The sequence below is a fragment of the Natator depressus genome, chromosome 3 (assembly GCF_965152275.1).
Source record: "Natator depressus isolate rNatDep1 chromosome 3, rNatDep2.hap1, whole genome shotgun sequence".
Taxonomy (NCBI): Eukaryota; Metazoa; Chordata; order Testudines; family Cheloniidae; genus Natator; species Natator depressus.
This window is the reverse complement of record NC_134236.1, coordinates 113,800,815-113,815,545: the sequence shown is the minus strand read 5'-3', so window position 1 is coordinate 113,815,545 and position 14,731 is coordinate 113,800,815. Positions and strand designations below refer to the sequence as shown.

The following is a 14,731-nucleotide window of genomic DNA, read 5'->3' as shown; positions in this document are numbered from 1 at the left end:
TACCCCAGGCTCAGCCCAGAGACCTCTTCCACATTGCAACCCCTTCAGCCCCAGCCCAGAGCCTGCATCACTCCTTTGACATACTTGAGAGTGTTCTGAATGCAGATATGGCAGCTATGGCTGATTATTATTGGTGGTGATGCCTTATACCAAGTAGAAGTAAGAGTGTGTTGAGTGCCTTCCACTTACATCATGCAAAAGCAGGCAGAGATGAATGTAGTTCTCAATGGTCAGAGACCAAAGCATGATTCACACACGGTCAATCTTGGCATCACGTTGGATAGAACTTTCACATATCGTTACCATCTTACAAAGACAGCAACTAAAGTCAAAATGTGCTACAATCTGCTCAGGAAACTGGCCAGAAGGACATGGGGTGCCAACGCCCATATGTTGCACACTTCAGCTTTTCAGAGTAGAAGCCGTGTTAGTCTGTATTCGCAAAAAGAAAAGGAGTACTTCTGGCACCTTAGAGACTAACAATATGCTCAAATAAATTTGTTAGTCTCTAAGGTACTTCAGCCTTGACCCTCAGTTATTCAGAGGTGAAGCGGCTTGCTTGTCTCATGCAAAGATGATCAACGTATAACTTAATTGCACCTATCATTTCAGGCATATTTACATCTACTTTTCTACCATGGTTAAGGATATGATTTGGTCACAAGTCTCTAACTGTACCGGTCTGCTTCGGCTGGAGCCAAAGCCATATGCCCTCCTCGCAGCTATGGCAGGAGCTGGGGCTGTGTCCTGCCCATTGCTGTGGCTGGAGCTGGGGCCTGGGTGTTCCTAACCAGCGGCTTCAGCTGGGGCTGGAGACAGGGTTGTGCTCCCGCCACCCCCCATAGCTGTGGTCAGGGCTCGAGCAGGGTTGTGTGCCCACACCCAACCCTGCATCTGGGCCCGAAGCTGTGTGCCCCGTCCTGTGTCTTTGGTTGAGGCTGTGCGCCCTTAACTCTTGGCTTCAGCTGGAGCCGTGTGCCCCCACAAGCTGTGGCCAGGGCTGTGTGCCCCCTGTTTCAGTGGGGCTATCAGTCCCCCTTGCAGTAGGACTTGGGCTCTCAGTCTCCGCCATGGAGCTCCAGCTGTTTCCCCCCCTCACTCCCTGTTATTCATGACTTTAACTAAGGACAAGTCATGGCTCCCATTAATTTTTCTGTATTATGAAGACCTGTCTGTAACTTTTACTAAAAATAACCATGACAAAATCTTAACCTTAACCACAGTTACCAGTGCTCTGCAATATTGCTGCGGCCAGTGTTGGTAGAGAGGAAAGCGTAGCAAAGCTCGTGACAAAACTGCAAAATATGCCACTTCACTATTGTTCATTAAAGACTTGTTTAATCCACCATATGGCCGTCTGCCCTCGTGCTGCCAGCTGTGAATGAATGTGGGGTGATGGATGTACGGTAGAGGACGCTTGAGGAACTTCACAGTCCGCAGAGAAAGTGACATCTAGTTATCTTGCTCCGGACCCCCTCAATGCCAACCCGGGTTTGATTTACCACCAAGGCAATGGAGCCTTCTGAACCGGTTCCGTATGAGGCATGGAATTTGCGCCGCAGCGGAATTTCAGTGGCGTGTGACAGACAGGTGACTATGTCAGTGTGGGCAGCCACAAACCATGACACGCAGGGGTGAGCACTGCAAAATGACTCCGCTCCCTGGAGGCCTTCCTGCCTGGAACCCCGCTGATAAGAACGCCGCCGCCCTGGCGTGGCTACATCAGATTATTCTGCACGCACCAAACAACTCTGCACTCAGAAGTGGGGGCGGCTGGGAGGGGAGCGGGATCCTCAGGTATCAGCCAATCAGAAACGGCGCCTTTCCTGAGGGGCTGGGGGGGCGGGGGCGGAGCCAGGACGAGGGCGCGCGTGAGGCGCTCGCGGCCCGGCCCGGAATGCTGACTCCGAACTACTCACATTCCAATCCAGGGGGGCGGGGGGAGCAGCAGGGAATACGCGCAAAGGTGGCCGGGAACTGCCCATATCCGGGAAACCGCCTGCGCCAGACCCACCGAGAACATGGCGGCCCGGAACTGAGCCCCACGGGGGGTGGGGGAGGGGACGAGCCGCCACCAGCGCCGGGGACCCGAACGCCGCCGCCGCCGCCGCCGCCCGACGGGCGGAGCCCAGCGCCGCACGCAGCACCGCGCAACAGGCGTGCGCCCGGGGCGACGCCGCCGCCTTGTCCCCGCAGGTAGGTCCGGCTCCGCTGAGCGCCCTCGCCCCGCTCTGCCCCGGGAGGGGAGCGCGGCCAGGGGGATCCCGTGCCCGGGCTGGAGGCGAGTCGGGACCGCGCCTCGGGCGTGAACGTGACCCGCCGGCCCCGGCCGCCGCCTCTCGGCACGGTGGGGGGCGCTGCCCCGCGAGCGAGTGGGGACAATAACAGCTCCTCCCTGCCCTCGGGAGCCGCAATGGGGGGTTGCTCCCGGCTCCCCGCCTGGCTCACGCCGTTTGCAGCTCTCTGCCCGGCTGCTGCATCTCTCCCCCACCCCACCAGCTCCTGCTCAGATCTCTTCGCCCCGCTAGAGCGTTTTGCCCCTGGGGGAGATTTACCCATCATCCATCTCTCCGGCTGAGGTTCCCCGTCTGCTGCCCCGGCGCCTCGCCTTAGCTGCTCTGGGGAGGGGCCGGGCGGCGCCGACTGGAATCCAGTTTGTGCCCGGGGTGGGTACGGTCTGGGGTCTCTTCCTCTCTGGGCGCTCCTCTCCTGCAGTTGGAGTTTTGGTGTATTTCAGTCCTGGATTAAATTTTGAAACGTTTCCCCTCGTTCCTGCAAAATAAAGATAGGGGCGAAAGGGGCCGGGTAGTTGAAAGCGTGTGTGTGCAACTGATTCGAGACCCAAATCTATTAATCTTTGAGGACTATGGGGTTGGGATGACACCAGGCTGAGGAGGAGACACTGGATGAGGGATTATTCCTTGTACATGATGCTCCCATTTGGCCTCTTCAGCTGTTACTGGCACTAATCTCTGCAGTCAAATAATTTGTTATATGAAAGTAGGTCAGCTTTGGCTAGCATACTTTCATTTAAGTGAAACCTAGTTTAACTTATTTATCTGTTGGTGTCCCAGGAACATCCCACCATTATAGTGATTTAAATTTGGTGGATGTTCACGTTAGTCCAAGTGCCATCTCCAAGTACCCAGCTGTCACAGATAAGGGAGAATCTGATACTTTGACAGATGGTATTTATGCTGCTCTGAATTTTTGTATGTAGGTTGAAAACTAAATTGGTCCCAGGTCTGGTACTTGCTATAAATCTGTGGTCTATGCCAAAATACAGTGCTGATCTGAGGGATCAGTGACCGTCTTGTTCCAATATCTTGCAAATCACTAGGATTAGAAACAAAAGCTGTTAACCATTGTAATACAGTATGGAAGAGGACATCATGAGAACATAGGAATGGCCATACTGGCTCAGATTAATGGTCCATGTAGCCCAGTATCCTGGCTTCCAACAGTGGCTGGTGCCAGAGGCTTCAGAGGAAATGAAGGGAACAGGGCAATTACCAATTGATCCCTTGTCATCCAGTCCCAACTTCTGGCAGTCAGAGGCTTAGGGACACCCAGAATATGACAGTTACGTCCCTGACCATCTTGCTAATAGCTATTGATGGACCTATCCTCCATGAATTTATCTAATTATTTTTTAACCCAGTTATGCTTTTGACCTTCACAGTATCCCCTGGCAATGAGTTCCACAGGTTGACTGCATTGTGTGAAATAGTACTTCCTTATGTTTGTGTTAAACCTGCTGCCTATTTCATTGGGTGACTCCTGGTTCCAGTGTTATGTGAAGGGATAAATAACACTTCCTTCTTCGCTATCTCCATACCATTTGTGATTTTTTTCCTTTATCATATATCTGTCTTCTAAACTAAACAGTTGCAGTCTTTTTAATCTCTCTTCATATGGAAGCTGTTCCATACCCCCCCTAATAATTTTTGTTACTTTTCTCTGTACTTTTTCAAATTCTAATATATTTTTTTTTGAGATGGGGCAACCAGAACTGCATGCAATGTTCAAGGAGTGGGCGTACCATGGATTTATACAGTGGCATTATGATGTTTTCTGTCGTATTTTCTGACTGTTCCCTAATGGTTCCGAAGATGATATTAGCTTTTTTGACTGTTGCTGTATGTTGAACAGTGTTTTCAGAGAATTATCCATGATGACTCCAAGAGCTCTTTCTTGTGCGGTAACAGCTAACTGAGACCCTATAATTTTTTATGTGTAGTTGGGATTATGTTTTCTAATGCACATTCAATGTTGCCAAAGTAATGCAAAGTAATTTCATATGCAGTATCCCATTCATTTCTAGCCCTGGCGTTCCATGAGATGCTGTACCTTTAAAATTGCTTTATTCTAATTACCTTAATACCTCTCTGTCATGCCAATTCCAGTGTGATTTTAGTGGCTACTGTCCTCATAGCTTCTAGGATCACTTCTGTACACTATGTGAAAACAACTAAGAATTTCAGCTTTTAAATAAGTGTAAAGAATTGATCTCTAACATGATAGTCTCGATTGAGAAATTTGGACTGGTTAAATTGTTTAGAAGTGAAGCGTGGAAGGAGAAATGACAGTTTATTCCAATTACAGTTTTTAGGGATTGGGTGTTATATAACCTATTTAAATGTTGTTGCTGTTATGAAATATTAACTATGTACAACTTTGTGATAGTTTTATAAAACCTTAAACTATAATATTTTTACGTCTCCAATGGTTCCCTTTCCCAGTGAAGTCTGAAAGGCCTTACACGCTACTGTCAGAAGCTGCAAGTGTTTACGCTCTCAAATTGAGCTACAACTACCTAAATTATCAGACTTTCTCTTCCCAGCTCTCAAGTTGGATATTTTCAGTATTTTGTGAAATACAGGATATAGAAGCACTATAGCAGATCAGTACAGATATTTCTAGGACCAATAAACATATTCTGAGAATTTGGCCTGGAAAGTAAGAAACCTGTTATCCTGGTTTTTGTCTCCTTAAAAGGAAAGAAGGGGCAAACTGATGCAGCTTCATTTGAGAAGTGGAGATAGATGCAGCTGAAAATGTACTGATGGACAATGTTTACAGAATTGCAAGTGGGGCCATCATCAGTTCTTCAGGTACAGGGAGAAGTTATTGTCCCCTGGCTCAATGTGCAAGACGAAGGGAGTGGTGTTGACCACCTAGCAAAGCCTTTTTTACTTTTAAAGTGGGTGTGTAAATTTCTTGTTTGTGAAATGTGATGAATTGACAGCCTTGGGGTTTGAGGTTCCCTGTACACAAAACAGGTATATCTCAGTCTGTGGCAATACTTGCTTCCTCATACTTCCCTAATATAGAGGGGCAATCTCAGTTGAGGAACCAACTCAATTTGGCTTCAAAGAAATTCAGTTTTCAAGCCCATTGGTCTTTGGACTGTCTTGCTGAAACCACCAAGAAAACAATAAATTATATGTAACACTTATTACATAGCATTCCTTGTCTGAGGATCTCAAAGCAGTTTACAAAGGAAGGCAAGTATAATTATCTCCATTTTATGGGGGAAAATTGACACACAAAGTTAAGTGGTTTGTCAAAGGCCACATAAGTAACTCTCAGAATAGAATCCAAGTCTCCTTACTCCCAGTTAAGTGCCCTATCCACTTGACCACAGAGCCTTTCAAGGGTGGAAAGTCTGTTTGGCTTAGGTATTTAAAAGATGCTTATCCCTTAGATATCTAAGCACCAAACAATATTATGGAAAAGCGTAAGAGTGCAAAGCAACTTTTTTCCCCCTCACAGTCCCCCTCCAGTAGGCATTGTTCCTTGGAAAATATGTAGTCAGATTAAATTGTAATGGTTGTCTCTCTGTCGCAGTGTGGACTGACGAACTCATTTTAAGTAGCTTACGTAGTAGTGGTCAGATAATAATTGCTTCTGGGTGCTACCAGCTTCAACTGAATTCTAATCAGTAACCTAAATGTTCTGTTACTAATCTTCTGAGCCATCTAGTCTTAAAGATAATTTTGAGTGGGGTCTTGGATAAGTTTACACCTTCTGAGTACCTTCTTCCTTGATGAAAAACTTCCTTCTCCATCATGTTGGCCAAGCAAGAACAAGTCCCACTTAGAATTGGCAATAAGTTACCCTAGCCTTCACCTTTCTTTGGGACACGTCTTTATTCAGACACTCTCATTGAAGTTACATTTCACACATTAAAAGAAATAGAAAATAAAGACTAAAACTAAGTAAAGAACAAAAATCTAAGCATCTAATTTATCTAAGCATAATTATTTTCAACAGTCTTTTTAATAACTCATTGCATACTTTCTGCTTTATCATATTTCACTTCAACTACTTATTTATTAAACTTCTGACTTTTTGAAATTTTTAGTGTTAAAGTTGCAGTTAACTTTTACATTTCCTGATTTTAAGAGTTTATGGTTGCACAGGAGAGCTTAACTATGTCCCCTTGCCTATAGGGATTATAACTCTTTGTATAATCCTATACTATTTATACATGTATTTTTTTTTTTACAATTTATATTCTAACACATAGCATCTTGTAATATTTTATATATGCCTGACAGTCTCTGGAAGTATATACCTGAAGATTTCTGCCTTATTCACTGAGTAGCATAAAAGAGCACATTACAAGACTACAAAAAAAAAAGATTATATATTGTATTAAAATAGCATGAACAACTAGAGGTTTATGACATGAGAGAGATCATAAAAGTGAAAACTGGATTGAGAGAGAGAGTAATTTGTTATGCAGACTATTTAAAAGTACTTATATATCCCAATTTAACTCAAATGCCTGATAAGGAGGAGCTGCCTGCTGGGAGCGTGAAGCTGGGCCCCCCATGGGCTGCTGGCACCGAGAAGGGGGAGGTAACCCAGGGGAAGGAGCACTATCGTTCTCTGTAGTGGAGTCAGAGCTGTCCCCTCTGAATGTAATGCACAGAGGCAGGTTTGCTTCTCCATTCCCTAACCCTCATTGCTGGGCCTTGGGGGTGCGTCATCCCAGCTGGTGTCTGGCAGCCCCAGGAAGATTCCTGGCGAAGTGCCCTCCAGGGGGCAGGAGGGCTGCCTCTCTCTGTATTGCACTCCAGTGCCTGGGGTTGACTGCCCATGCTGCCTTTGAATCCTCCGCTGCTGTTTGATGCACCTGTGGCTTGGGTGATGCCCTTGCCCCTTGCTTTGCTGGCTCCAGTCCAAAGGAAAAGACCAGCAGGCTGCCCGCAGGGCGCAGCCTCAACATGAAATCTTTCTGCTTTTGTGCCTGTTGCACCCGCTACCTCCTGAGGCCTGGACCCACAGGGTGCCACAGGCGTGTGGCTTGTGCATGTGAGGAAGTTTTTGCCTGCTAAAGGGAAATGGAGCAGGGTTAGTCAGGAGGCCACCCGGGCAGACCTCACTCCCCTTGAAAAGTGACAGCAAGGAAGGCTTAAAGACAGACTCAGGTACTGCAGATGCTCCTGGCTCCCCAGGCGGAGGCGTTCTCACCCCCTTGGCTTAGCTGCCAGCTAGCCCCAAGTGGGGCTGCAGCGCAGGGCTTGTTCTGTGTCCCCAGTGCAAACCCAGGAGTTCTGGGCTTGTGTGCAAATGAGATTAAAAGAGCTGTTTGGCTTGGTTTTAGTAATTAAAAAAAAAAAAAAAAAGACAAAGGCTTTTGTCTACATCCTGTCCCTTTAACTTAGGGATGAGAGAGTGCCTTTTCCACGTGTCTGGGTCTTCCAAGGAAAGCATCCAGCAAAACTATATAGAGAAGGTTTGGCATTGTTGATATTTCTAAGGTGGTAAAAAAGCAGAAACTTTTTTGGGCGGTCACAATGGGGCACTTTCAGGCCACCTTAACATGTAATAAAGAAATAGGGGATTTGTGCCCTTTTTTTCTTCAGGTTGCCTATAAAGGAAAAAGGAAGACATCACAAGAATGCCCCATTCCTTGCACCTTACATTATTGGTAGGATGGAGTTCCTGTCCTGGGGAGCCTTAGGACCTGCACGGGTTTTACTTTATAAGATACATGCTGAGTGAAGCAGAGGTCCATTGTGTTTCTGCACACCTCTGCTTGTCTTGTTCCACCATCTCAAACTTTTTACGACATAAGTTAATCAATATGGTCTTCCTTAGCTGTGCACACCTTATGAGCTTGGTTTAAAAGCTTACTCTGTGTATACAGTGTAATTTGTTTCCTTAATGAGTCAAAATCCCATCAAAACAAAAAAACAACTTTTACAACAACATTCAAAGGCATCTCCCATTGAAGATTATTTCCATGCCATATTTCATGATTCTACCCACAGTGAGTTTTATGTTAGTTAACTTTAAATTAAAATATTTTTACAATAGGAAAACCTTTCTTTGGATTTATTTACTCAGACTCTCTTCCTCTCCCCCGATTCTCCTCATCCCCCAAATGGCTGAATCTGTGACAATGACCAGGCATGGGAGAACTTAGGGATGACACTTGTAGAAGTTTAAGAGCACCTGAAAACAGGGCTGGAATGGAAATGGCATAGGAAACTACTGAAGCTGTCACTAGTGAGAAAAATGCAGGCAAATGTTTGGTTTTATGCACAAGGTGGGTAAAATCAATGGCTAAGATCCTACTGCAGAACTAAAAACTAGTTAACCTGTTTTTAAGAGGTGCTGAGCATCCACAGCAGTGGGAGCTACAAGTGTTTGGCACTTCTAACACTCCTCTCCCCCCTCAGCTGTAATGCTTGTAAGAGAAACATATATGCCTACCCCATAATTAGGAGGTCTGAAATAGTTTTCTGTAAATATAGTAATTTTACTGTTAGTTACGTTTTTGTGAAGATTTAAGAGTATTTCATCACATTCCCCCTGACAAGAAGTGATGGAGGAGGAAAGATTATAACACTTGGAACAATTTACCTAGGGACGTAGTGAATTCTCCATTGCATGCAATATTTAAATCAGGACTGTATATCTTTCTAAAAGGAGATACTATAGTTCTAACAAAAGTTATGGACTGGGTGTAGAATTTGTTGGATGAAGTTTTGGCCTCTGTTACACGGGATGACAGATTAGATGATCCTAATGGTCCCTTCTGACCTTAAAATCTATGACGAACATTATAAAAATAAATGACTAGAATCATTAAAGTTTGTATGTTACGTAGGTTGTTTTTAATTCACAGCCTTATTAGTGTCACCATCCTTCCTCTCCCATTGTTTTCTTCCCCAACTTGTTTGTTTGATACCAATTTTTGTCATGTCAGACCTGTACACAGCAGACTATTTTTACTTGATTTTGTAAGGCATTCATTTGGAAGCTTAAAAAAGAATGACTTACTTACATTTTTCTCTTATATTTAGGCATATGTTGTGCCTTATAAAGAGGGTGTAAGAAAGGTGGTATCGGAATCAACTTGCGTGATTTGCCTAGGCATGCAGAGGTATAATTCTTTAATTCAAACCAAAATATAAACTATTGTTAAAATTTTGATGGAAAAGTATATGTAATCAGAACTAGTAGCTTTATCATTTTGTATAAAACACTGAGAAAAATGTTTCTTTTGAAACAGTTTACCTTATTGAGTTCACTTTTGCCAATTTAAATACATTTCAGTTTGTGTGCTTTTAGAGTATCAGAAAATCTGTTGCACTGAAGTTCTTACAATATCGCCCACTTGGCAGACTATTTGAAATTGTTTGTAGAGTCGTAGCCGTGTTGGTCCCAGGATATTAGAGAGACAAGGTGGGTAAGGTAATATCTTTTATTAGACCAACTTCTATTGGTGAGAGAGACAAGCTTTCAAGCTTACAAAGAGCTCTTCTGTGTCCCACTTCTGTTCAAGCAAAGCTGATATCAGACATCTGCATTTAGCTAGGAAATTGAAGCAGATGATATTTATAAAAAATCTGTTTTATGATTAAATTCCATAGTGTCCTTAAAAATAAAATGAAAGGTGGGAGGAATGGTGGGGAACAAACTCCAGTGCGTTGATGTGATGGAGAGCTAAATGACTTGATCCAAGGTATCACAGTGAGTAAGAGTAGAGCAGGAAACAGGATCAAGGAGCCCTCCCTTCTTTGTCCATTAGATCACTTTTTTTTTTTATGTGTAGATCTTTGATGATCCTTCAGTTGTGGTAATATGATATTTCAAATAGTAGCATAGAAAAGCAACCTGTTAGGACAGTGATCAGGATAAACTACTGTAGAGGAAAATAAATTATGTATTTTTTTTCCCTCTCTTGTCTTCTAGGTGAGATTAAATTCAAGGACGTTTCAGGACTTAAACATTTGGGCCATAGTTTAAAATGACTCGGGCATGCAGTTAATTTTTGTAGCAGATACCAAGGACTCTTTCGAAGATTATAGTTAAGTTTGCAGTTAACTGATGGCTGTACACTCCCTGCTTGAAAAAAAAATCAGCAGTGTTTATCACTGTCAATAATTGTAAGACAAGTTCACTCCCTAGGTTTGATAAGCCTGTTTTCAATCCCTCCCAGCTTTGGGATCTTTAGACTTGAGAGGCAACTAAAACATTGTTTACTAATTAAATGTTGCCAGGCCAAAATAGTTTTTAATTTAGAATGGTTAAAGACTGCATGAATGATAAGTTGCATATGATGAATTTAGTAAATATGGAGGAAATGATATATGTATGCCCTGCAAATTGCAACCTTTTCACTGCATGTGTAACTTGAATTTTCTTTTGTTACAGGGTGGCTGACTTGGTTGTTGAGAATTTCAGCACTGTTGGAACCACAAACGGTGGTGAATGTTTTCAGTCTTGTTTAAGAGTGAGTTCTGAAACTACCAACCAGCCTTTCTTGAAATTTTTGTGGCTGAATCCTTGGTGGAGGTTACATAGATACATGTTTTCATGAAGAGAAGTGAGAAGCCGGAAGGATATAGACAAATGAGGCCTAAGACTTTTCCTGCTAGTAACTACACTGGCAGCAGCCGGCAAATGTTACAAGAAATACGAGAGAGCCTTAGGAATTTGCCTAAGCCCTCAGATGCTGCTAAGGTTGAACACAATATGGGTAAGATGTCAGCTGAAGATCCCAGACAAGGCCGAAATCCCACCAAATTTGTGACGTACCATAAAGCTTTGCAAGAAATTCGAAACTCCCTGCTGCCTTTTGCAAACGAAACCAGCCCCTCTGCCCGGGGAACATCTGAAATCAATCGACAAATGCTGCAAGACTTACAGGCTGCTGGGTTTGATGAGGTAAGCATTTTTGTTGAATATTAACCATACACACACATTTTAGTTGTATGTTACCCTTTTTGTAAGTAAAGAGTGTAAGTAGCATGACAGTCAAAATGTTTCCCTGAAAAATAAATGAATTTTTAACTGTGACCTGGCCAAAAAGAAGAAAAAGGGGGAGGGGAGGAAATTAGTAGTGTTAAAATAACCCATGTTTTTCCCCCTCTACATCCAGTGTAATCTATTCTTTCTATAAGATTAGCAGTAGTTTGATTAGTCATTTACATCCCTGTGTGTGGAAAGGAGTGGACTCCTCAAAGTCTGGCATTTTCTTCAGAGTAATTTAATGGAATTTTGGATTATGTGGTTTAAAATGTGTTGTGAGAACAATACAATTCAGAATAGTAAAGCAAGGACACCAAATGTGAGTGACTTGACAATATTTAAATACTTTTATTCTTTTTTATGAGTATTTCAGAACCCCTGATTATGAATAACTTAAACTTGTTCAGAAAAATGGTTCATTATCTGAGCTGAATATTAACAAAAAACTGCATTTGTTGTCTTATTAATCTGAACGCTTGAATCTTAGCTATATTCAAATGATGTATGTCACCCTGAATCAGATACAATAGAATGTATCATGATAGTACAATAAATACACTGCGAGGAGAACAGTGCAGAATACCTTCAACAACGTAGTGCCTTCTAAGAAAAAATGTAAAGATTATGTAGCCAGAGTCCCATAATGATGTCTTTCAAAGTTGGTATTGTTGGTCAGTATAAAGACATGGATGAGGTGATTGACAGGCATCTGCCTGAAATCCTGACATCTACTTCAATACCAGCTGAACTTGTTTTCACTTTGTATGGGAAAGAGTGTCATGTAATTTCTTGACAAAATATCTGGTTTCCATGAATAAAGAATTAATACATTTAGAGACCGTTGTGTGTGTGTGTGTGTTTGCAATATATTTACTGGGAAGTGGGTCTAAAAGACCCTTTTATACATGCACTTGTAAACCTGAGCACAGACCTCAGGCCCATCACTTTCAAAAATATATAATAGCAGGCCAAGGATAGCTTACAAGGAAACAAGGTAGAATGGTTCATTCATAATTGCACTAGTCAAAATAATGATCCTATCAAAAGTTGTAATTGCAGGTTAATATTAAAGAATCAACTTATTTTGCACTAATTTCCATTAAAGGTTAGGCAAAGTGTTTTGGTGTGTCATATGTATTAGTTGTACATCAACGTAGTGTTAGCAAAGACTTCAAGAAGGAGTGGTTAAGAGATCACCATATTGTTGCCCATACAGAAAGATTGTGAAAAGAGCTTCTCAATAACATACAAATGCATTCAGCTCATCAGTGCATATAAATGATACATCAGCTCAGTTTAGTTGCTGAAAGAACTCATTGACAACGGGTTGTCATAATATCTGTTCTCCATTGGCTTTCTTTTCTCCGTTTTGTTTAATGATAGACCATTGTGTCTAGTTTTCAAATATCCAATTAAAAAAAATTCCTACATCCTCGTTGTTGAAAATTGCATATCGCACAAATCAGTATCTAAACTTTTGGCATTTATAAAGAATTTCACTGTGCTACTGTACCTGGATTAAGAAATAGTGACACTGCATCTGGTAAAATCTGCTTAAATTATGGATTTTGTGATGTGTGATTTCATCTGGTGGGGCACAAGGATGTTAAATATGTCAGTGTTTTCAAAAAGAAGCCTTTTTAAAGGTATCTTGTAATCTCAAAAAGGACTTAATTTATTCAAAATTATCAGACGTTTTAATTGTCAATGAGCCTGAATTCTAAACTTTTAAAAGCATAAGGATTTTTCTGGTGGTTACAAGAAAGATCAAAATCAGTTTTAGCTATGGAAAGACTACTACTGCTCCACAGTGAACTAACTATACCTTGGTATTGTGGGGAGTAGTCATCTGGTCCTATAGGCATCTACTACTTGAGCTACAGGAAAATTTCTTAATTGTCACCCATTGAAGGACCCTTATACTTTTTTATTTATTTTTCCAGTCAGTAGAAAGCAACATGTTCAATCATATAGATAAGGTTTTTTTTAAAGGAGTCTAGGAGAGTTAGGCGCACACATCCCACTGAATTTCAATGGGAATTGAGTGCCTAACTCTTCATCCTTTTTAAAAATCCCACCAAAGTATCTGATGCTACTGTCACTGAGGTCAGTGGCAAAAAACATCCCCTTTGTATCAGTAAGAGAATAGGGCTCAAATCTGTTCACACCAGAAATAATTAAGAACATAATGGCCATACTTGATCAGAGCAGTTGCCCATGTAGGCCAATATCCTGTCTTCCAACTGTGGCCAACGCCAGGTTCTTCAGAGGGAATGAGCAGAACAGACAATTATTGAGTGATCCATCCCCTGTGGCCCACTCCCAGCTTTTGGCAGTCCAGAGGCTAAAGACACTCAGAGCATGGGGTTGCATCCCTGACTCTCTTGGCTAATAGCCATTGATGGATCTATCCTCCATTAATTTATTTTGAACCCTGTTACAGTTTTGGTGTACACAACATCCCCTGGCAATGAGTTCCACAGGCTGACTGCTGTGTATAAAGAAGTACTTCCTTTTGTTTGTTTTTAAACCTGTTGCTATTAATTTCATTGGGTGACCCCCGGATTCTCCACACCATTCATGATTTTATAGGCCTCTATCATATCTCTCCCCCCCACCTTAGTTGTCTCTTTTTCAAGTTGAGAAGTCTCACTTTTTAATCTCTTCTCATATGAAAATTATGTACCTTTATTAATTTGTTGCCCTTCTCTCTTCCTTTTCTCATTCTAATATAGTTTTGTTTTTTTTATATGGGGCGACCAGAACTCCAAGTATTCAAGGTGTTGGCATACCATGGATTTATATAGTGGCATTACATTTTCTGTCTTATTGTCTATCTCTTTCCTAATGGTTCCTAACATTCTGTTAGCTTTTTTGACTGCTGCTGCACATTGAGCAGATATTTTCAGAGAACTACCCATAATGACTCCAAGATCTTTCTTGAGCGGTAACAGCTAATTTAGATTCCATCATTTGGTATGTATAGTTGGGATTGTGTTTTCCAATGTGCATTATTTCACATTTATCAATTCTGAATATCATCTGCCATTTTGTTGCCTAGTCACCCAGTTTTGTGAGATCCCTTTGTAACTCTTCACAGTCTGCTTTGGATGTAACTATCGAGCAATTTTGTATCCTCTGCCAACTTTGCCACCTCGCTGTTTATCCCTGTTTCCAGATCATTTATGAATATGTTGAACAGCACTGGTCCCACTACAGGTCCCTGAGAGCCACCACTATCTCTTTCCATTCTGAAAGAGTTAGTGGTGACCATTTATCTCTACCCTTTGTTTCCTGTCTTTTAACCAGTTATGAGCCATGAGAGGACCTTCTCTCTTATCCCATGACTGCTTACTTTGCTTAAGAGCCTTTGGTGAGGCACCTCATCAAAGGCTTTTAATATTACTTGATGTCAGCTTATTTTCTTCCAATATAGTCAGGGCATTAGCGTACAAGG

The 14,731-nt window shown here is 42.3% G+C and overlaps 1 protein-coding gene across 6 annotated transcripts in view; it reads left to right on the top strand.

Moving 5' to 3' along the window:
• The first annotated feature begins 1,504 nt into the window (after positions 1–1,504).
• Positions 1,505–14,731, top strand: part of LATS1 (large tumor suppressor kinase 1) — a 39,243-nt gene continuing 26,016 nt past the window's right edge. For 3 of the 6 annotated variants that reach the window (XM_074948601.1, XM_074948600.1, XM_074948596.1), the window contains exons 1-2: positions 2,109–2,196; positions 10,678–11,190. In XM_074948601.1, coding sequence (XP_074804702.1) covers positions 10,840–11,190 — 351 coding nt within the window. In that variant the 5' untranslated portion in view covers positions 2,109–2,196; positions 10,678–10,839. Of the gene's footprint in view, positions 1,591–2,108; positions 2,197–9,323; positions 9,404–10,226; positions 10,331–10,677; positions 11,191–14,731 lie in introns of those variants that run through there. The other 3 variants (XM_074948598.1, XM_074948599.1, XM_074948597.1) reach the window with 3 other exon arrangements.